Raw genomic sequence first — 23,541 nt, 5'->3', positions numbered from 1 at the left:
GAAGGTTTTCCCAGAAAAGCAGAATCTGTTACAGCAGCAAAGGGAGAAAAACACCCTTTTCATACCCTTGATTTTAGAAGAAAAGCTGGATGAGCAGAAAGTGCCCACGGACTTTAGGCTAACTCTCTCCACTTAGTACAGCTCAGATATGCTGACTTAGCAGAATGCTACCTCTGCAGACACACACACACACACAGATGAAGATGATTCTTCAAACAGAGATCAAAGCCTTTTATATATGTATTAAAGTGACACTGTGGTCTGGTCAGACGTCCAGCTTCACTACTTTAGGACTGACAATGCTTCATCATTTCTCTCTAAAATAACCACCCGAAACAAACCGTCAGAACGTTGCGTCATTTCCAGACAACGCACGGAAGACAGTGACATTAACTAATCCATCATAGAAACGACTATATACTCTTATTCCCGCAGGAAAGACCGGATTGTGGTGGAACTGACGCCACGCTTGACATTGATACGCCCTCTGGCACGGAGCACGCGTCATCCATGAAAACACAGTACGGTGAGCACGCGTTCATCTCACGGCATTTTTCAAACTCCACACGTAAACAAACACAGCGCTGCGGTCGTTCGCATGACGAGGCAAAAGTCTTCGCACCGCCGCAGTGCTGCATTCCCCCCCCCCCCCCCCCCCCTCTCTCTCTCTCTCTCTCTCTCTCTCCCGGGATAAACTTGAGAGAAAACTCTCCCGCGCTGATGAACTGATTAACGGCGGTTTACCGAAGCGCTGCGGCTCCGGGAGAATCGGCGCCGGTCGCATCGCTCCCTCGCTTCCTCTGCGGCTCTGAAAGAGCGACCGCTGCATCTAACCTCGCCCATCATCGGCTGCCGGTATCCGGAGAGATAAGCAAAGTGGTAGTCTCTGTCTTTCTCTCTCTCTCTCTCTCTCTCTCTCTCTCTCTCTGTGTGTGTCTCCCTAACTCTCTCTGACCACTCTCAGTCTCTCTCTGTTATTCTCCCTCTCTCTCCCTCTCTCCTTATGACTCATTCGGTGTCCCTTGCTTTCTGTCCCTACCTCCATTTTTCCTCTCTCTCTCTCTCTCTCTCTCTCTCTCTCATCTCTCTGCATTGTAGACACAAAACTGCAGCTCACTGTAACATTATCCTTGTTGCAGAGTGGCCACTAAGTAACAGCACCTCTATAAACAAGGGCACACAGTGTCTTTGATTCAGAGCATCGAATAGCACCCTCTTGTGGAACAGTTCCTAAATGAGTGAGTATGTGAACGGGTTACATGCCAACGCCATCCCTGGGGTGCTTCACATCTAAAAGAAAAATGTTTGTTTTGCAGTGGGATTTAAAGGACACGTCTATTGTGGGGAAACACTGTCCTCTGGTTTGTTTTACGCTCAGAAGCTCTGCTAGTTATGAGGTAAAACTGTCTGAGGGGAAGAAATGACTCGTTTGTATGTTGCTGAAGATTAACTTGTTTGTAAGTTTTAATTCACAGTTTGAATTACAACAGAAAGTCATTTGAGTTGTTTAGTTTTGTAGCACTTTAGGTCTGTGTTGACTTTCATGCAGTTAGAGGTCTCACGATTTTAGATTCTGTTCCATCTACTGCAAAAACAAATCAATATTACCCACCCATGGAGCAGGAACAGGGCAATATCCTCATCTCAGTTCATACGTTTTAAAGTTTGATGGTCTCTTCATTGTCTAAAATCCTCCAGAATGCTGCTTTTCTGCCGTAATCGAGAGAGAAGTCGACACCGGACCGAGAAAATGTATTTATTTTTTACCCTTTACAGACACTGGGGCTTCCTAAAACACAATATATCGGTTTCAGGCACGCAACTAGACTGTTGCCTTTAATGTGTAGGATGCGTGTGCACCAATAACAATACTGGACAATGGTAAAGCAAAATGAAAATACTTGTAGTTTGTCTGGCTTGAAATAACTTTATTGACAAAGAGACCAGACAGCAGCATCAGGAAGAGCAAAGACAGCTATCTTTGTGTTTGTATCAACCACAGGAGTTGTACAGACATGTAACTTGTTAACAGACCTTGTTATGTTTGATGCAGAAATGTCAAAGCTGAAATTCTAGTGAATTCAAGACTGCACACAAGAAAGAGCACAAGCAGACGCTATGTTCATCATTGCTTGTGACTTTAATTACTGCAGTTTATGGACGGTCTTACTGTACATCTGCGGTACATCTACCAAACAGAGAGTGTTTAGTGTATCTTCTTTCAACCTGCACCCCTCATATTTTTGCAAATGTATTTATTTAGTTGGGGGAGGGATGGGGTTAGATCAGAATAATTAAACAAACAGAATATTGCGCATAAGTGAAGTGCAAAATGCTTGACTGAATCAAGCATGTGCCCACACACACACACACACACACACACACACACTTATCTACTGTAAATAATCAAAAGTAAAATGACACTAATAGTTCAGTAAAATGCTGTGAGATATTGTAATGCACTGGTAATCCACTCTGGAGATATTTACTGTACATTAACCCCTTTTGTTCGGTAGCTGTAATTAGTTGTTACAGTCTGAGCTGAGATTTTATTCACCGCACTCTGCATGCAAAACTCTGCAGCAGTCCAAAAACACGTTTACACAATTGTCCAAAGGGAACACTGCATGCTGCATCAGTTATAAAGACGAACCCAGAGAGTAGAGTTCAGCACCATGGACAGAGACCGGGAGAGTGGGTGGACACCTTTAAATCTCTGTACTAACACCTAGTGAAGCTGTTTAAAACTAGTGGAAAATGTGGCAACCAAATGGCAGCATTCCTATAAGAATTCAAGAGATAACAAGAAAGTAGAAAACATCATACACTACATTTCCAAAAGCTTGTAACACCACTAATATGCAAATTCAGCTAAGTTAAGGTGCACCCATTGGTGACAGAGGCGTCCATCTTTGTATGCATGGCTTGTATCATCTTGCAAAAATATCAAATGGAATGCACGTCTAAGGGGCCTGCAGTCACAATGTTCAGTGCTAAGTGATGGCTAGACAGGCACAGATAACCCCCAGCACTGAGCTGTGGAGCGGTATTCGGAATAAAGGAGCTTCTTCCAGTACTTTTGGAATGAGCTGGAGAGATATTTGTGAGAAAGAACAAAAACATTCATAATCAGTACCTGACCCCATTAGTGCTCTCAGTGCTGAATGTAGGGCTGCAACAACTAATCGATTAAATCAATTAAAATCGAGTGTTAAAATAGTTTGCAACTAATTTAATAATCGATTAGTTGGGTCTAAGTTATTATACACATAGGTACAGTTGCTACACGTGATGAACTCTGGAAGAAGGGTTTGAAAAATGGCGGAGGCGGTCACAGCAGAGGATAATGTTAGCACAAGCTGAGAGAAAAATGTACGACCCAAGTCATCAAAAGTATGGGAACACTTTACATTAACGCCTTTAAGGAATAGCATTAGGTGCAAAACGTGCACAGCTGATCTCGCATGGCACGGCAGCACAACATCACTGCATGAGGCACCTGAAAAGGAAGGCTGTTGGAGCTATGTGTGAAAGAGATTAAGTATAGTAAGTTAATTCTACTTTTTCTCTCACTAAAATGTTACTAGAGCCTGCTAGAGTAGTTAAACAACATTTGTTTTTCTTAGTACATTGATATTACACTCGCGTTTAGCGAACAAGCCTCAGCATCCCCCCGAGTTTTCTCTTCCACCTTAAATGTGTCAGCTCGACCAGCAGTTCCAAAACAAACCGTAGTTTTAGTCGAGCTAGCGTTAACCTGCTAGAGTAGTTAAACAAGACGTCTCATTTTTAGTAAATTTATATCACTCTTGTATTTAGCGAGTTTTCCGTTCCACCTTAAATGTAGCGGCAGTTACATTCAGTTAAAAAAATCAATCCAAACATTTTTTAAAATTATATATTCAAAGCCTTTTTCAAGGTCTTTTCTGACTGGCATTGCGTGTTAGTGTTTGAGTATCACAGCCAAGTGTATATTACATTACATACACTGTTAAATATTGATAAAATAAAATGAATGTAACGGTTGGGTTAATTCTTCATGTAAACGCTAATTTTTAATAATGGAAGGTTGTGTGTTCCTTATACAATTACAACATTAGTTCTCTTAAATCTTCTCACTGTTCGCTGTTCTCACTGATGGTATCCTAAATATGCTAGTTACCTTTTTATCCGATTAATAATCGATTAATCGAAAAAATAATCGAGAGATTAATCGATTATCAAAATAATCATTAGTTGCAGCCCTAGCTGAATGCCATCAAATCCTCACAGAAATGTTATAACATCTAGTAAGAGGTGAACAAACTCCCTCTTAATACTTTCCATTACAGAAGAAGTGTTTGATGAGCAGGAGTCCACAAACTCTTCATCATATAATGCACTTTAAGTGTTTAAGGATTCTTCTCTCACCGCAATCCTGGCAAGAGCTGTTTTGATGGAGGACCATGTGTCCAGTCTTCGGTCTAAAATGATGATAAATTTCACCCCAGGTTGCCGTGCTCTGAAAACAGAAGCGGAGCATCAGACCAAGCAAAGAAACCAAGCTTACACTTGCACTGTGCCTCAATATCTAGATGACTGCACGTTGTCTAGATGACTTACGACGTTGATCCGTTCCTACGTCGCGTCGTAAACGATTTTCGGTGTAAGTCGGAACATACGTACATAATGTACTAAATAACATACTGTAAGCACTTATCCTATCCTAACACCTATCCTCCTCGGTCCTGAGCCGCGTGACCGTGTATTCTTTCGCCGCGCACACCACACACGTAGTTCACGTAACGACGTTTACGACGCAAAAAAAGGGCTTTATACAGTAAATTGGAGATGTGTCGTAACCACGAAACATCGTAACTCGGGACTGACGTAACCCGAGGACCTCCCTTATTAGAATTACACTAGCCATAGTAACTGCAGACTTTGTCAGCTAACTAGCTAACTTAGTAACTTGTGCTTAAAGGCAACGCTGACTATTGTTCTTACAGCAAAACAAACGCCTTCTGTAGCTCCGAAGCACTGCATCTTTTAACGGTATGTTTGAGTAAGAAGCCAACTATAGTGTGTAGGTGGCCTTCAGTTTAATTTGTCTGTACGTTTTTTCGATTTGACACGAGCTGTTTAGTTTTGTAGCACTTTTGGCATGTCATTACTATCGTGCAGTTAGCTGTCTCCCAAATTTGGAGTCAGATCCACCTAAAGTAATCGGGCATGGCTCAGCCAGTGACACACAGTGAGAAAACCTAAGCCATTTCAGATTCAGTTTGCAATTCAGATTCAAAACTTTATTATCACTGCATGATAGAAATTTGTCTTTGACATGCTACAAAACAATACAGACTCATACCCCTAGAAAACAGCCATACAACAATAAACAAAAAGTAATAACTTCAATATATTAAAAATATTCAATACTGCATTATTTACTGGTTAAGAACATTTTAAAATTTTGTTTTGGTACCGGGAACTTTATAGCAACGACCCGATGGAAGTAACTGAAAGGCGCAATTAAGTGGATGCCTTAGCTTTTTTATCATGATATTTGCTTTCCTCTTAACTGCCCGTCTACACAGCTCTGGTAATGGAGTTTGCCTTCCACCAGTTATTCCGTTTGCCTGCTCAATAAATCACTCTAACCTCATCCTGCTTTTCGCAGTGGGAAATTCATACCAGCAAGCTCTGATTCCACAAGGGATTTATAAACAGATATCAGTATGCCCTTCTCCACCTCAAACCTTCTGAGCCTCCTCAATAGGGTTCATTTTAGACCAAGATCCTTAGTTTTTCCCCTTTTTACAAGCTAGGGCTGTGTACAGACACCAGAGCTTTTTTCCAGCAGGCAAACTCAATGGACAGCAAGCAAATGGTGAGGGAACATTCTCTTTATTTGATTGTATTTGAAATCACAGGCATCACCTTTAACCCTTACTGAGCATTAATGTAAGATTAACGTTAGCAGAAGGTGTGTGTGTGTGTGTGGGCGGGGGGGGGGGGTGGTACTGTCACTGTCAAACTTAACTGATACATTAATTAATTACACTGATACATTGCTTAAAAAAGTGAAAGAAAAGTGCACTAAACAAAACAAGTCACAAAGAAAACAAAGGTGCATTCCCTAAAAATGGGCATGATAAACAGAGAGGTTAAGACAAAGTTTAAACACTGATCTTATGATTAGTTCAAGAAATAATGGAGGGAAAAAAGGGTGTGAGAGCAGGAAGGTTTGGTGCTTTTACGTGAACAGAATCTTTAAGTGTTGATATGCTGCATTGCAGAGAGAGAGAGAGAGAGAGAGAGAGAGAGAGAGAGAAAGAGAGAGAAAGAGAGAGAGAAAGAGAGAGAAAGAGAAAGAGAGAGAAAGAGAGAGAGAAAGAGAGAGAGAGAAAGGGAGAAAGAGAGTACCAGACACACACCGTGGGATCAATGTGAGGTACGTGAGGACTTTAGCCAAAGCCTCCTCAGGGATGTCACTGAAATCAGAGCATTCTGGCAGAGTGATGATGACACTGGAGTCCCCACCTCGGCCCCCTGCACAAAACATATCACATTAGTAAACCCCTGCTCATGAAAGTGGCCTGCAGATACAGCTGGGGCTGCAGTAAGTTTGAACTGCATTTGTCTAAACTCTATTATTAAACAGATCTTTGAAATGGCTGTACCCTTTAAAGGCTTATAGACACCTATTATAATGAGTGAATGATGGGCATAGATGTTCATGTAGTTCATATCGTCTCTACAGAAAATCACGAAATGGAATGGGACACTCTGGAACAGTGGTAGACGAACCTAAGGTCACCATGCTCACTACCAGGTTTAAGAAGGGCCCCCAGAGGACATGAATTTTTTGGAGTGACACGTGGAATTATAAATAAATAAGTAACAGGAGCTACTTTAAAGCCTGGGTGTTAATAGGTGACAGTCAATGATACAGCATCAGAAAACTACAACAGCTCCGTTGACTCCATTTGTGGTCAAGAGGGAGATCATTAGATTTCTGACCAAACCACTGCTTTAATCCTCTGTATCCTCCCCTGGCAGAGATGGAAATATTTAGGGAATGGATCAAAAAAGACAACAGACAACAGGAAAGCAAGTGAATGTCGTCCCTCACCTGATAAATAAGCAACTTGCTTCTCAATATAGCCAGCCACCTCTTTCAAACTCACAGGGACAGTCACCTCTGAGGATAGAAAGAGAAATGCAGTGCATTCTGTCCTTAGAATTGCAGCAGATTGGCTTTGGTGTTATCAGTTAAATGCACAGGGGTTAGTAGCCTGTGTGTACAACACTGTCTCCAGAAAAAGTTGTGATTATTTGAAAATAAAATATAGAAATTAAAACAAAACCAAGAACTTTAAAGAATTGAGAACTGAGCAGGTACAGAATGTCAGTCAAGCACAAGTAATGTGTGTGTGCACTGTTGTAGCACGTACAGAATGAAGCCTGGCATTGTCTTGCTGACAGTGGACCATGGCCTTCATAGGAAAAGACATGTAACATGTACAGGGGTTGGACAATGAAAGTGAAACACCTGGTTTTAGACCACAGTAATGTATTAGTGTGGTGTAGGGCCTCCTTTTGCGGCCGATACAGCGTCAGTTTGTCTTGGGAATGACATACACAAGTCCTGCACAGTGGTCAGAGGGATTTGAAGCCATTCTTCTTGCAGGATAGTGGCCAGGTCTCTACGTGATGCTGGTGGAGGAAAACGTTTCCTGACTCGCTCCTCCAAAACACCCCAAAGTGGCTCAATAATATTTAGATCTGGTGACTGTGCAGGCCATGGGAGATGTTCAACTTCACTTTCATGTTCATCAAACCAGTCTTTCACCAGTCTCGCTGTGTGTATTGGTGCATTGTCGTCCTGATACACGGCACCGCCTTCAGGATACAATGTTTGAACCATTGGATGCACATGGTCCTCCAGAATGGTTCGGTAGTCCTTGGCAGTGACGCGCCCATCTAGCACAAGTATTGGGCCAAGGGAATGCCATGATATGGCAGCCCAAACCATCACTGATCCACCACCATGCTTCACTCTGGGCATGCAACAGTCTGGTGGTACGCTTCTTTGGGGCTTCACCACACTGTAACTCTCCCGGATGTGGGGAAAACAGTAAAGGTGGACTCATCAGAGAACAATACATGTTTCACATTGTCCACAGCCCAAGATTTGCGCTCCTTGCACCATTGAAACCGACGTTTGGAATTAGCATGAGTGACCAAAGGTTTGGCTACAGCAGCCCAGCCGTGTGTATTGACCCTGTGGAGCTCCCGACGGACAGTTCTGGTGGAAACAGGAGAGTTGAAGTGCACATTTAATTCTGCCGTGATTTGGGCAGCCGTGGTTATGTTTTTTGGACACAATCCGGGTCAGCACCCGAACATCCCTCTCAGACAGCTTCCTCTTGCGTCCACAGTGAGTCCTGTTGGATGTGTCTCGTCCTTCTTGGTGGTACGCTGACGTTACCCTGGACACCGTGGCTCTTGATACATCCGCAGAAGACTAAATATTAAATAATAATAGTTTTCCAAAGCACACTTGAGCCCATGCGGCTCTATTTACCACAGTAGTATGATGGATTCTCATGCAGTGCCATCTGTGAAGATCACACTCATTCAACCCTGGGTCCTGGCCTTGCCTACATGGACATTTCCTAAAGCTAGGGTTAGGGTTAGCTCTTTGGTCTGTGTCTGAGAGGAACCCAGTTGTACCCAGTCCTGTACATATCGCAGTTTTGACAATAAAGTAGACTTCGACATGACTTTGTCTTTTCTTTCACAAATGTTTGGCCAAAAAAAGTGGGGAGCCACAACCCCTCATTCCTCATAGATTCTTGTTTTTATTGAAAGTACAGAATACACCAACATTTCTAGGATTGTAGCATTTATAAAGCAATACTCTTACCTTGATGAGGTCATAACTGATCTACAGTGAAAAAAACTAAATAAACATGCACTGGGAATCACTGGTAAATCAACAAATGAGAAGATAGGTGAGATTTGAAAATGCTATTCATTTTCCACAAACAGAAATGTGGCCAAGGAGGTAGCAGCAAGCTAAAAAATGGAAATGTTTCCTCAGAGGAGTGTGACGCAGTGCAGACAAGACTCAAATGGAAAAATGTTTACAAGATGAGCAGGTTATGGTCTGTCCACTGAATCCTCTCAGTCTTGATGAGACATTCTGTGTGGTACTGAATCAGATGAATCTACTCTGTCTGCAGAGCTGTGTGTGTTTGTGTGTGTGGCCCGCATACAGATTACATACAGTATCTAGGTTTTCTGCCTTTGCCATGTGCTCCTCTGCGACAGTAGGCTTACAAGAGAGGATGCGTTCAAATTACAAAAACACAGCACCAGCTCCGTCTCCAGTGACACAGCAGTCCCCCCACTTCCTGCTCATATTTCAGAGAGAAGAACAAGCAGCAACATAAAGTCTAACACAGGTTCCCTTTAAAACGAGCACATATCGACTTTAACTTACTCAGTTCTATGTTTGACTGAAAAAAGGAGTCTGGGTAACACTTTAAATTACAGCCTGCTGATTACCAGGTGAGTACAGAGTAAGTGTCTGTTCAGGAAGCTGTAAGATAAAATAAGTACAGGGTAAGTAAAGAGTATGATGGTAGAAATATGTGGTTATTACTGGTATCTTACAAATACTTTACAAATAAGGCACGTGACTACGTTCCGAATCCATTGTACTTCTCAGCATAATTATAGATTACAAACATTGAATACCGTTTATGCAAGTGACTATCACTGTCATTTTTTTTTATAAATAAGGAGTTCACCTACTGTTTGGTATTGATGGTAGTTGTGAATGTAATTATTCATTCATTCATTATCTGTAACCCTTATCCAGTTCAGGGTCGCGGTGGGTCCAGGAGGGGGCGCCAGTCCTTCACAGGGCAACACATACATTCACTCACACCAACAGACACTTTTGAGTCGCCAATCCACCTACCAACGTGTGTTTTTGGGCTGTGGGAGGAAACCGGAGCACCCGAAGGAAACCCCCACAGACACAGGGAGAACACACCACACTCCTCACAGACAGTCACCCAGAGGAAACCCCCGCAGACACAGGGAGAACACACCACACTCCTCACAGACAGTCACCCGGAGGAAACCCCCGCAGACACAGGGAGAACACACCACACTCCTCACAGACAGTCACCCGGAGGAAACCCACGCAGACACAGGGAGAACACACCACACTCCTCACAGACAGTCACCCGGAGGAAACCCACGCAGATACAAAGAGAACACACCACACTCCTCACAGACAGTCACCCGGAGGAAACCCACGCAGACACAGGGAGAACACACCACACTCCTCACAGACAGTCACCCGGAGGAAACCCACGCAGACACAGGGAGAACACACCACACTCCTCACAGACAGTCACCCGGAGGAAACCCACGCAGACACAGGGAGAACACACCACACTCCTCACAGACAGTCACCCGGAGGAAACCCACGCAGACACAGAGAGAACACACCACACTCCTCACAGACAGTCACCCGGAGGAAACCCACGCAGACACAGGGAGAACACACCACACTCCTCACAGACAGTCACCCAGAGGAAACCCACGCAGACACTGAGAGAACACACCACACTCCTCACAGACAGTCACCCGGAGGAAACCCACACAGACACAGAGAGAACACACCACACTCCTCACAGACAGTCACCCGGAGGAAACCCACGCAGACACTGAGAGAACACACCACACTCCTCACAGACAGTCATCTGGAGCAGAAATTGAACCCACAACCTCCAGGCCCTTGGAGCTGTGTGACTGCGACACTACTTGCTGCGCCCCTGAATGTAAATATGGATCCTTTAAATCTATTTACAGTGCACATGAAGGACATGGTCAGCTACTTTCATTACAGGCACTAGCAGAGTTTCATGGTGCTTTGTACTCATTAGGTTCAGGACGTGTGATTTACCTCACCAATCATCATCATCACACACTTATAAGACATTTTACACGTTTTAAACTATGTGTCGTGAGGCATTATATAAACACAGCTGACTAATGAGTAAAAATTATGAAATGATTATAAGAACCACATATTTCTAGTATCATAACCTTTACTTACTCAGTACTTATTTTATCTTACGGCTTCCTGAACAGGTACTTACTCTGTACTCACCCAGTGAGCTGTAATTTAAAATGGTACCAGAGTCTGTCAGATTGGATACTACTGGATTAAAAAAAGAAGCTGGTAGAAATAAATGTATTAAAATAAGATGAAAGAAACCAAGCAGTTCAGTTTTATATAAATATAATCATCATACTTACTGTAATTAACTATACAAGTATTGAATTACTGCTTTAATTAAATGATAGTTGGTAAAAGAAAAGTGCTAAATTGCATCATGATGTGCATTGATATGCTGCTAAACTCATCTCCAGACTCTCTTAACCAGAGAGAAATGACCATGTGGCATGTAGAGCCATGACGAATACGGCGAGAAAAACATAAACAGACATATAGTATCAGCCTAGAGGAGGGTCTGAAGGGACAAACTATATAAGTATGTTAATGTCATTAAAGGAACATTATAAAGTACCTTAAAATTACAGCTTCTATGCCAAACATTTTACAGCACAAATCTCAGGGGTGGTTACCTAGCTACAAGGATCTAGCTCAGTATTTCCGGTATGGACGTTATGTCAGAGAGAGAGAGAGAGAAAGAGACAGAGAGAGACACACACAGAGAGAGAGAGAGAGACAGAGACAGACAGAGAGAGAGAAGCCGTACTGAATTGGACTGAATTTACACAGTAGAGTGAGCTAAAACAGACGTAGGGACACAGGTTGGAGCAGTATGTAACTTACATTGTAACTTACTTCAGATGTTGCTGTGTTAGGGATAAGTTTTGTTTCCGAAAGTGTCATAATCAGGTTTTTGAGAGTTTCTGTGCAGTGAGCCAGGGTTTCGCGGCAGCTAACTTTAGCTGGATTAGCTCAATTTTTCGCCTTAGACATTAATTCTGGTAAAAAGTGCTGTTCTCCAGTTGCTATGTGGACAAAATGGCTAGAGTTACACTTTGTGTCGGTGGAACCCAAGCTTTGCTGTGGACAGTTTTAGAATCAGGTTTTTAAGAGTTACTGATTAACGAGGTTTACTGCTAGCACCTGCTAACTTTAGCCAAATTAGCTCACTTTTTATTGTCAGACATCGATTCCTGTAATAAGTGCTTTTCTGTCATTTGCTGTGGTGATAACAGCTAAAGCACCACAAAAGTCACAATTTATGGTTGTAATAACACAGTCCAGTGTGTATAAGGAAAAAAAAATTAACCCTTCATGACTTTACGCACTATTACATAGATTAGCTTGGCCTCCACTTTAAAATGTGTACAATGTGAGTGTGTGTCACCCTGTGAAGGACTGGTGCCCCCTCTGGGGTGTGTTCCTGCCCTGCGCCCAGTGATTCTGGGTAGGCTCCCAACCCACCGAGACCCCTAACTGGATAAGAGGTTACAGACAATGACTGAATGAATGTCCCTGTAGTTTATAGGTAGATACTCCCAAGTGAGCTCTTCCATTGATTAGGCCTGGACTAGACCGACCTTATATCTGTGCAATAGAGAAGTCAAATGTCACTACAGGCCTTCTCTGAGTCCAGGTAACAGACTGACACTAGACCTTGATGGCCAAACAACCATACCCAACTTAATGCATCTGTGATTCACTCAGTGTATGAATTCACTAATGTTATTTATGGCTTTATACCTTACTCAGCAAATATCTGATCTGATTGTAACCGTGCATTGTCCAGTATAGTTTTTTTGTTTGATAGCGTGTGAAAACAAGTGGCTTTCATCAGCGTACTGTAAATAATACATGGTGGACATTACAATTGTAAGAGTGTGTAAGATAAAAAGTAGTGTGTGCAGCCGATTGCTGTTGGAGCAGTGGAGGGTCAATGTGAATTAAGTGTCCTCATTAGAGTTGAATATTTTATGTTTGTGAGATAAAATTCAGGCTCCACCTGAAGCTTCTCTGTATTCCACTGCAGATCAGTTAACAGGTCCAGGACATGCTAACTTAGTGAGATAAGCAGCTTCCAGCAAAGGTATGTCAATAACTAATAGTGGAACCCACTGTTGATGTTGGCATTCAGCTTTGCATCGAAAAGTTCTTCTTAGTAAAGCACTGAATTCAAATGAATGCTCTGCAGCTGCACGAGTCACAATAACAATAGCTAGAGGGTTTTAAAGCCCCTTAGCACTGGGTTGTAGTATGTGTGTGTATATACAGGGGTTGGACAGTGAAAGTGAAACACCTGTCATTGTAGTGTGGGAGGTTTCATGGCTAAATTGGAGCAGCCTGGTGGACAATCTTCATTAACTGCACATTGCACCAGTAAGAGCAGAGTGTGAAGGGTTAATTAGCAGAGGGTAAGAGCTTTGCTCAAAATATTGCAATACACACAACATTATGGGTGACACACCAGAGTTCAAAAGAGGACACATTGTTGGTGCACGTCTTGCTGGCGCATCTGTGACCAAGACAGCAAGTCTCTGTGATGTATCAAGAGCCACGGTATCCAGGGTAACGTCAGCATACCACCGAGAAGGACGAAACACATCCAACAGGATTAACTGTGGACGCAGGAGGAAGCTGTCTGAGAGGGATGTTCGGGTGCTGACCCGGATTGTACCCAAAAAACATAAAACCACGGCTGCCCAAATCACGGCAGAATTAAATGTGCACCTCAACTCTCCTGTTTCCACCAGAACTGTCCGTCGGGAGCTCCACAGGGTCAATACACACGGCCGGGCTGCTGTAGCCAAACCTTTGGTCACTCACGCCAATGCTAAACGTCAGTTTCAATGGTGCAAGGAGCACAAATCTTGGGCTGTGGACAATGTGAAACATGTATTGTTCTCTGAGTTCTCTGTTTTCCCCACATCCGGAAGAGTTACAGTGTGGAGAAGCCCCAAAGAAGCGTACCACCAGACTGTTGCATGCCCAGAGTGAAGCATGGTTGGATCAGTGACGGTTTGGGCTGCCGTATCATGGCATTCCCTTGTGCTAGATGGACGCGTCACTGCCAAGGACTACCGAACCATTCTGGAGGACCATGTGCATCCAATGGTCCAAACACTGTGTCCTGAAGGCGGTGCCGTGTATCAGGACGACAATGCACCAATACACACAGCGAGACTGGTGAAAGACTGGTTTGATGAACATGAAAGTGAAGGTGAACATCTCCCATGGCCTGCACAGTCACCAGATCTAAATATTATTGAGCCACTTTGGGGTGTTTTGGAGGAGCGAGTCAGGAAACGTTTTCCTCCACCAGCATCACGTAGAGACCTGGCCACTATCCTGCAAGAAGAATGGCTTCAAATCCCTCTGACCACTGTGCAGGACTTGTGTATGTCATTCCCAAGACAAACTGACGCTGTATCGGCCGCAAAAGGAGGCCCTACACCATACTAATAAATTACTGTGGTCTAAAACCAGGTGTTTCACTTTCATTGTCCAACCCCTGTGTGTATATACATATATAGGAAAGAAAAGAGGTAATTTAGTGTAATGGGGAAAATGACAGTAGGTAGTTTGACCTCGAACACAAAATTAATTCTTGTTTAAATATTTTAATACAAATCATTTTCATGAAAATATGCAAGACCGCCTTAGCACTAAAGGGGGAGCCACAGGTGCTGTGAGTCAGGGAGGTGGGCATGTGTGTATTCACTCATTAGTGTAAGCAGAAGGTAGCCATCTATGCCACAGGCTTAGGGCCAGCAGAATGTGTGCTGGGGTCAGAGTCCAGATCAGAGGATTAACTCTGCAGCTTTTACTAGTGCAGGGCTGGCGTGGTTCTCTTCAACCAGCTTACAATACAAACGCTTTACTGAGAAATGAGGCCTGACTGTATATATATACCTACTGTAAATGTGGGCCGTGTTGAGTGATTTATTCCTTTTAAAACATTAATTAATCACAGTGTAAACCAACAATGTATTACTACATCTAGCACTGCTATTATTATTGTTTTAATAGTCCATCCCAAATTATGGCACAGAGAAACTAGGTCTTCCTTTACTTAGGTTTTTAAACCTTGAGTGCCTCTGTATGTTGAACTTGACCAAGGCTTGAGAGAAACAGCTGGATCACATTACACTCCCATCATTACACTGAGCTAAACAAACAGGCAGAGGTAGAAACAACCTGCACTACTGACATTTCCCCCAGCGTTGCCTTCAAACATAGAGCACGGGCAGAGTGCGCATTAACACACACACACACACACACACACACACACACACACACCTGTCCTTGCATCAACACACAGACAGGTGCTGAAAAGCCAAGCCTCACAGCCAAAGCCAATCCCATTACTTACAGTGATGAAACACCTTTGATAAACCGGCGCAGAGTTGGGTGAACATAAACAATGCTTTTGACAAACCGGAGGCAAGTTCATCTGCATTTATATAAGAACAGAACGAGTGTGTTTGTGTGTTTACGGCTGCGAAGGAGGACAGAGCAGAGGGGAAGATGCTGAGTCACTGTTTCAGGAAGAAGCAAGGGGTTGAATATTGAGGGGCTGTTTTCACCGATGAAGCCTATGCTGGTCCAGCACAGTGTAATCTCCCCACAAAATAAACTGACCCAAATCCATCCTGAGATTATAAAATCCAGCCGGCTGCAGCTCAATCTGGGTTTTATCATCCTCTAAACGACAAGGCCATGTCTTCATTCTCATTGGTATGTTATAGTTGTTACGGCAGAGTTATGAATAAGACATTCGTGGTTTTAAGGCGTTTTAAAATGATGACACCTCATACGTCTCATTCCTCATCTCATACTTCTTTAAAGCTTTAACAAAACTTTATTTATAGTATGTCAGAGTGGGCAGAGATGTGCGTTCGCGTGGACAAATCACTGAACATTTGCAGGTCTCTCAAATATTACGCTAATTATTTAAATTACTGAGCCAACACCTTGTGAAATAATTCCTCGGTGGACCCATCTGCATTAAAATAACCTGAATAAGCCCTGGAGCAGTTCTATTGTGATTAACAGCATCAGGAGCAGCTGCTGCACTGACCCGTGTTTAGCAACAGGGACCAGAACAACGTAAATACATCATACGCTTAACAAAGTAACTCAAACATTCAGTAACTAGTAGGAAACCGGGGTGTAAGTGCTGTGTTTGTATGTGAAGGATTGAAATGTAGGTCCACATATGGGCCAAAAGAGCTTAAGGGTTAAACATGGTCAACGTGTGATAAGTACTCACGCTGCAGTGTGCTCTCCAGCTCTGAGCCGGCCTGCAGAAGACTGTAGTAGCCCTCCATGTCCTTCTGGGGTTGGTGAGGAGAGGCCGGGCCCATACCCTGGAGTCAGAAGCTGGAGAGAACACCTTAAAAGCAGGGCCCGGCAGGCCCTCACATCCTCCACTTCTCCGCAGCTTGTCTTGACAAAGAGGACGCAGGACTTCTCCTCTGCTGCTGAGGTCCAGATTCCGAGTCACCTTGACCAAAGTGAAGTCCACAAAGTCGAGCACCTCACGCTGAGAGCATCCAGGAAACAAACACCAACAGAGGTGATGCAACAAAGCCTGGTTCACCTTATACTACAACACACACACACACACACACACACGGGACGGGTAAAGAAAAGGAGCAAGCTGTCAGGATGTCGTCCCGTACCGACTGCAAAAGGCACGCCTTCTGTGTGAACGGCCAAACCAAAACAGCCCCCTCCCTCTGCCTAAAAACATCCCTCTCTCTCTCTCTGGCCGGGCGAGAGTGAGTCAGTGCTGCAGCTCAGTGGGAGGCTCAAGCTTCTGGCACTCGGCCAAACTCCAGTTTCTCCAAGCTCCTCCCTCTCCTCACTCCTCATTGGTCAGTCTGGCCTGGAGGCAGTGGCCAAATCACCGCTCTGCTGCCTTAAAGTAACACTAGACCGTATGTTTGCTTTTAAAATTACAGCTTCAAATTCACTGGGATGCTTCACTGACAGTAATAAAGAGAATAGAGCCTCTGTTGTGGCTGCTCCAGGCTCAGCACTGCACAAAGTGCACTAGGTAAGTTTTGGAGGAGGGTAGAAAGTCACCTACAAATGTCATGTCCGTCCGGGTTACAGGACAGTGCTGTAATTAATAAATTACTGCAACTGTAGGGGGAGCCCAAGAGAAAAAAAAATCAATTTTATTATTATTATAAACCAATTGTTCCTTTAAAGAAATCTGAGTTGTGTCGACACTTCAAGGAGATGCGATGGCGTAGGGCAGTGGTTCCCAAAGTGGATGCACCACAGTGAATGAATGAGACGCATTAATGCAAGTCACTTGTAATAATTCCACTGTAAAGCGTTGTCCGTTTATTTTGTTCAATAACAAGTTGCAGTTTTCTTCGAATTACGTTTAAAATAATTTACAGTGAAGTCTGTGAGCAAAAGATCTCTATGTATGTGTTGGGAGCCACTCATTTATAAATATGAGTGGCAGAAAAAACACCGGCGTAGGGAATGATTTCTTGGACATGGATGTAACACCCCTGGATCACCCAACACCTCCAAAATCTCATAATGGTTACATTCAACATCTCGTCTCAAGTCAAAATACACCTCGAACTGGTTCCATGAGCATGACTGTGGGTATAGTGTACACCCAAGGCCTCCCACGTCTTAAGATCTGAATACAGAATGAGAGGTTAACATCGTATGTATGCAGCTGACAGATCTGCAGCAATTACATCATGTCAATGGGGACCAGGAGTTTATACACCTCAAACAAATAGATATTTCATTCATTTATTCATTCATTATCTGTAACCCTTATCCAGTTCAGGGTCGCGGTGGTCCAGAGCCTACCTGGAATCATTGGGCGCAAGGCGGGAACACACCCTGGAGGGGGCGCCAGACCTTCACAGGGCAACACACACTCACGTCGCCAATCCACCTACCAACGTGTGTTTTTGGACTGTGGGAGGAAACCGGAGCACCCGGAGGAAACCCACGCGGACATGGGGAGAACACACCAACTCCTCACAGACAGTCACTCGGAGCGGTCCCAACCTCCAGGCCCCTGGAGCTGTGTGACTGTGACACTACCTGCTGCGCCACCGTGCCGCCCCAAATAGATATTTGCCTTCTGTTATTAAAAATATTAATGGACACTATGTAAAAGAACCCAGAATACTTCCTGAAATACTGAGCAGCTCGTTTAAAACCTTAAAACCCAGCTAAACACAAGCCAATTGGAAACGCATTTAAATGAGCTTAGTGAACTCTAACTGACCCAAAACAGCAGTCATAGTACACAGACATATCACAGCATCTATATCATTCACACACACACACACACACACACACACACAAGAAACGATAACGAGGACTAAGCCAAACACACAACAGGCTCTGGTTTGAAAATTTTTTTTATTACAGAAAGAATTTTCTTGTTTGGAACAGACCGGTCTTAAAGAGGTACATTCAGGTCAGAAGGCCGGAGCCTGAGGTTCCAGACAGAGTGTCCACAGCACTGCAGAGACACCGCCTACCAGAAAACTCAGGCAGCCTTACGCACCTTTTTTTTCTTTTTCACATTTTCATTTTTTTACATTTTTTTTTACAAAACAGTGGCTGGAAAAACTGTTGCATTAAAAATACAATCAAACGTTTTTTTTTTTTCTTTTTTCAGGCAAACATGAGAGTCCAATAATTATCATTAGCTTTGAAAATAGCATCTCTGATGTAATTTAAAGGTCTGTTCTGGGTACTGGAAATACTGCAGGCAGGTCCCATTCACCCCTCCCCTTTCTGAGCTAAACACGCACACACACATCAGTGCCTCAAGCCGTATGAGTGTGTGTGTGTGTGTGTGTATGCGCACCATGGCTCAGGTTAATGATGGTGTTGCCACGCATCAGTACGATAAAAAATAATAGCTCTGATTATATCCGTAGAGTTGGCTAGTCTTTCCCAGACAGGTCCAAATAAATCTTTTAAAGAGTTAAATAAAAATACGGTATACAGCTCTTACATATAATTCTCATTCGAAAATAATGGTTTATGATAGAATCTGAAAGTTCTTACACACAAACGACGTTGGGCTTCAGATGCTTTGCATCATGACACAGTCAGAGGTCTAACACGCCAAAGCTCCCACAGCTACACTAACTCAAACACACACACACACACACACACCCAGCCTGTTCGGTTTAAGCTGGAACGGAGTGGAATGCCTTTCAGATCTTAATGATTTTAAAAAGACATTTACCCATTCACAAATCATGACAAAATCTGTTTCTTCAGTGTTTCTTCGTGCCCACTTTGGGCTACTAGGAGATCCAAATAAACGGAAACGATCCAACAGTAGTCATTAAAGGGATTAGAGATCAGATAGCACGCACCGTTCCAGCTCTAAACCAGCTGAGTGAGGTGTGACACGGTGATCTAAGAGCGGTCCGGGCCCTCGGTGGGAGCGCATACGATCGGCCGAGCGTCTGGGATTACGAACTCAATTGGCATAAGCTGATCTTTCTCAACGATAAAAAAGATTCATGTCATAAAAATATATATATAACCTTTGTGACTAAAATTACACATCGGAATAAATATGTCAAATAGAATCACACAGTTGACAAAATCAAGAAAGTGATTGAAATTATTGCAGTGTATAGAAATGGAATGTATGAAGAAGCACAAAAAAAAGGAAAGAAAGAGGCAAAGACGAACACGATGCTAACCACGGTACCAACCACGCTGGCGTGTCTCAAATGGAGGGATGTCAGAAATGCTTCACAGTGGCATTAGCTCCAGAGTTGGCACTTTGAATGTTTCCACCGTTCCCCATTAACTGTTTCACTTAAACACTGATTCAAACGGTAGCCTCCAAGGAGCAGTGTGTGGAAGCGTGTGCAACAGTCAGCACAGGCCCAAAGTGGGACAAACAGCGGTTCATATAAATAACATACATGGAAATGCCTTTAGAGTGAGGAGACACTGCCTCTGTGTCACATACAGGTGAACCTCGGGTTCTGCTGTCCCTACAAACTCACACGTGCCACAGCACACTCGATAGGACTGGATATGAAAAGCCGAAACAGGAAAAAAGATTTTTGGCTTCCAGCAAACATCACAGAACACACACATCTAATTCAAATCTGATGTCTTAAGTGATCCCTGCATCATCAGAAAATTAAGATTACTACAAAATTCTAATATGAAAGAAATCAAAACAGACATGTCGTAGAATACCTTTTACCCACACCCTCCTACGCGCACATGCGCTACAGGTGAAACCATCCAAACCCAGCGCTCTACACACCTGGACATACAGCATGTTGCTGAAAGGCAGCTTATTAAACCCATAGGGTCAGGGCTGTCAGTGCAGCATCTTAAAGAGAGCTCAAATTGAAAGCTCAGAATCACAAAACTCTAGACTACGGATTTAGGCCTGGGGCATTTCTGATCAAAAAGAGGAGGACTATTTCTGCCATGTATTTCTAATACATGGAATAAAAACCACTATGATGGCGGAGGAATGTGGTGAGGATGTGAGTCTCTCTCATGCAGGAGAACCACCGAGAGACTACAGATGAAGGAACAAAGGTTCCATCACTATGGATTCGCCTCGGGAGCCTACGTCTCCTTTAGGCCGACTCTAAGAACCCGGAGGAGGATTAGAATCACATGCCTCGGTAATGGACGGGAAATGAAAGATCAGGGTGGAAAATAATGGCACATGCTGCAAGAACCAGCTTGGGTGAAGTCATGCTACAAAAGGAGGGAAGGGTGAAGGAAAAGAGAGAGAGGGATACAGAGAGAGCTGGCACACTGGTTGGCCTGGTTCAATTTTTTTTTTCCTTTTTTCCCCTCATTTTCTCTCCTCCTTTATTTTTCTCGCCCGCCACTCATTTGGTGGTTCCCATTGGCTTGATTTTCTGGTCCAGGCCGAAGGAAAGGGAGCCAGCTTGGCTGACATTCGAGGTCCTTTCAGCAGTTTCCACCCCAGGCTTTTTCACTGTCCTTCAGTAGCGCTCGTTCAGATGCTTGTAGGACAATGGGGTGACAGCGGCGAGCTGTAGTGGGAACAGAAGAACACAACAATCTCACACCTTCTGTAAACAGAGCACAAGTCTGTGAGCTGTTCCCAACTGTAATGCAGGCCTTGTTTTCACTTGGTGTTAAAATGTAGCCCCCTACATGGACTTTGTTCATTAAAGCATTTGAAAGATTATAGTAACAGTGTAGTCATAAGTCAAAAGGGTGTGGATCTTGCTGTTCTGACATTGAGGTCTCTGAGTATATGGTGAATGAATTTCAGTGTGTGTGTGTGTATGTGTGTGTGTCAATGCAATGCAATGTATTCAAATATAACTTTAAGAACCACTAGGTAAGCTTCCTACTGAGACCAGAGGAGCAACCAGGTTAGTGAAGCATCACAATAATTTTGAAGCTGCAAAAGGACCACTAGGTAAGATTTCTGTTTTGTTTTTTTTTTTTTTTTGCTTCTGGACCCTCCTGACCCTTGCAGTTTGATTTACATTTAGGGTACTTTCTTGAAAGCAAGGGGGAGGTTGGAAAGAGGAGGTGGTTTAAGTACCAGTAAACTAAAATTTAGATTTAGTGCAGTTTCTGAGCCCAGAGCAGGAATGACAGAGGCTCTATTTTCCCTATCACAAGGTCAGTGAACAATTACAATAACTTGGATACATTTTTAAAGGCTAAGCAGCAGCTCTATGAAAGTGTCAAACAAATAAATACAGTGGAATTTGAGTTCCTGAATTGTGTTTATTGAGAGTCAGAAAACATGTTATTTCTTACTAATTCAAGGAATAAGGTTTAAAAGACCGTTGCCCCCCCCCCCCAACGGTGTTTGGAAACTCTAATAGGCGTCTTGCCTGTGACGTAGATGGTGGACAACAACTCTAGAAGCTGCACTTAATTTAATGCAAAATGAGGAAAAGGTGTGTTGTTTTTGGCTGCAATCATTCAATGTACAGTGGGACATCTGTGAACAAATGGCCCAAAGATCCCAAAATATCCAGAAAATGAACTAAATTTGTCAACTTTAAACGGGCACTTTGGAAAGGACCATCCGCTCACTCCGTTATCTGTAGCTCATTTCACTGGCGCTTTTCCAACAATATGGGCATGTAAGGACACCAACGAAAGGTGTTCAAGAGCCTCTGTAACATGGAGGTAAACAGGGTAAGGACACTCACTTCGCCTGTTTTAGTTGGTGTTAGTTAACGTTAGCTTGACTCGCTAAACTCGGTGCTCAGATTATACTCGGCTACGTAGCTGCATTACGGAGGTTTATAGTGTCGGATGAATTCGAGTTCGACTTCGATCACATTTACAAGAATAACGGTACCTCTAGTTTAGCTTATTGCTAGGCTATTGTCATTAATAATGTTGGTTATTTAGCTAGCTACTGTCATAACAGTCAGTCATAACGGTGTTCAGCTGTTGTCCACCAGTGACGTCACGGTTGCGTTCAAGAATTTCCGTAGAGAGCTCGGGTTTTTCCGTCAATTTAATACAATTGTCAGTTTTAAAGCAAATTAAGCTGCTATTTTCATTTTAATTCATACTTATATCTGTCAGTAACTTAAATAATGTGGAATATTCATGGAGGTCCATTAAGTGGTGCTTAGCCTTTAAGGTAATAACACTACCTAGTGTTCCTTTATTTTTGAACACAATGTTGAAAAGCAAAACTGCTGACTATGAAACTAAGGCCCTCTCCAAACGCATCCAGATATTCCTCCCTCCCAAAATATCCAGGTCAGTGTGGATGGGGCCTAAGTAGGTGCTTCTCCCACAACTTGTACTTACAACTTGCTGATAAACAAAATCAACACAACTTGTAATTCATTTGTAACTTAAAGTGTAAATATGCTGTGGCTTGATTAAATACTGATTTTCTTGGTGTCTGGATATTAATGCCAAGTGTAAACAGGACCTTAGTTATTATGTGGCTATAAGCTGAAAACTGTTCAAAAACATCTGATTCATCTATACACAGGAATAATCACACAGACTTGATTGAAAAATCTCGTTTTTCATATCTTCTTTGATTGCAAATCAGATCCGAGTACTTTAAAGGCCCCAAAACTACAAAAATATAAATCAAATCAATAAAAATAAAACAGCTCCAATGCGTGTTAATTATAATAATAATTTAAAAAATGTAAGGTTGTAAAAAGAAATAAATAAATTAAGCCCAAATTTTAATAGCAGCCCAAATCAAACGATGCATTATTCCCCCAGATCCTTGAGCTGGTGTAGATCAGGTTAGGTTGAAATTAACCAGAGCATTGTTTTGATTTTGTTAGTGCAGTTGTGGCAGGGGACAGATGCTCCCCATCACTTTACCTGGATGTGTGAAGGAGAGAACCCTCTGACAGCTGAGAAGAACAGAAAAGTGAATTTAACTCCAGTGAAGGTGCAATGTTTACAGCTGAATGTTGCCTTTAAGCACACTCCCCACATACGCAGCAGGCAAAAGTCATCACACACACACACACACACACACACAC

The 23,541-nt window shown here is 43.1% G+C and overlaps 2 protein-coding genes across 10 annotated transcripts in view; both read right to left on the bottom strand.

Moving 5' to 3' along the window:
* Positions 1 to 16,746, bottom strand: part of mcf2a (MCF.2 cell line derived transforming sequence a) — a 41,486-nt gene extending 24,740 nt beyond the window's left edge. For 4 of the 5 annotated variants that reach the window (XM_066648484.1, XM_066648485.1, XM_066648488.1 and 1 more), the window contains exons 1-4: positions 16,290 to 16,746; positions 7,112 to 7,180; positions 6,414 to 6,528; positions 4,411 to 4,501 (exon numbers count right to left, since the gene is read on the bottom strand). In XM_066648484.1, coding sequence (XP_066504581.1) covers positions 4,411 to 4,501; positions 6,414 to 6,528; positions 7,112 to 7,180; positions 16,290 to 16,383 — 369 coding nt within the window. In that variant the 5' untranslated portion in view covers positions 16,384 to 16,746. Of the gene's footprint in view, positions 1 to 744; positions 1,025 to 4,410; positions 4,502 to 6,413; positions 6,529 to 7,111; positions 7,181 to 16,289 lie in introns of those variants that run through there. The other variant, XM_066648486.1, reaches the window with a different exon arrangement.
* Positions 16,747 to 18,418: 1,672 nt separating this feature from the next.
* atp11c (ATPase phospholipid transporting 11C) overlaps positions 18,419 to 23,541 on the bottom strand; it is a 72,564-nt gene continuing 67,441 nt past the window's right edge. For 3 of the 5 annotated variants that reach the window (XM_066648467.1, XM_066648465.1, XM_066648469.1), the window contains 2 exons: positions 23,378 to 23,409; positions 18,419 to 21,075 (listed from right to left, as the gene is read on the bottom strand). Coding sequence is in view for 2 of the 5 variants with exons in the window: in XM_066648469.1 (XP_066504566.1) it covers positions 21,039 to 21,075; positions 23,378 to 23,409 (69 nt within the window). In the remaining 3 variants the exon portion in view is untranslated. The remainder of the gene's footprint in view (positions 21,076 to 23,377; positions 23,410 to 23,541) is intronic. The other 2 variants (XM_066648466.1, XM_066648470.1) reach the window with 1 other exon arrangement.

The sequence above is a fragment of the Hoplias malabaricus genome, chromosome 17, assembly GCF_029633855.1.
Source record: "Hoplias malabaricus isolate fHopMal1 chromosome 17, fHopMal1.hap1, whole genome shotgun sequence".
Lineage (NCBI taxonomy): Eukaryota > Metazoa > Chordata > Actinopteri > Characiformes > Erythrinidae > Hoplias > Hoplias malabaricus.
Note: the sequence above shows the minus strand (reverse complement) of the source record. Positions and strands in the feature narration are given on the sequence as shown.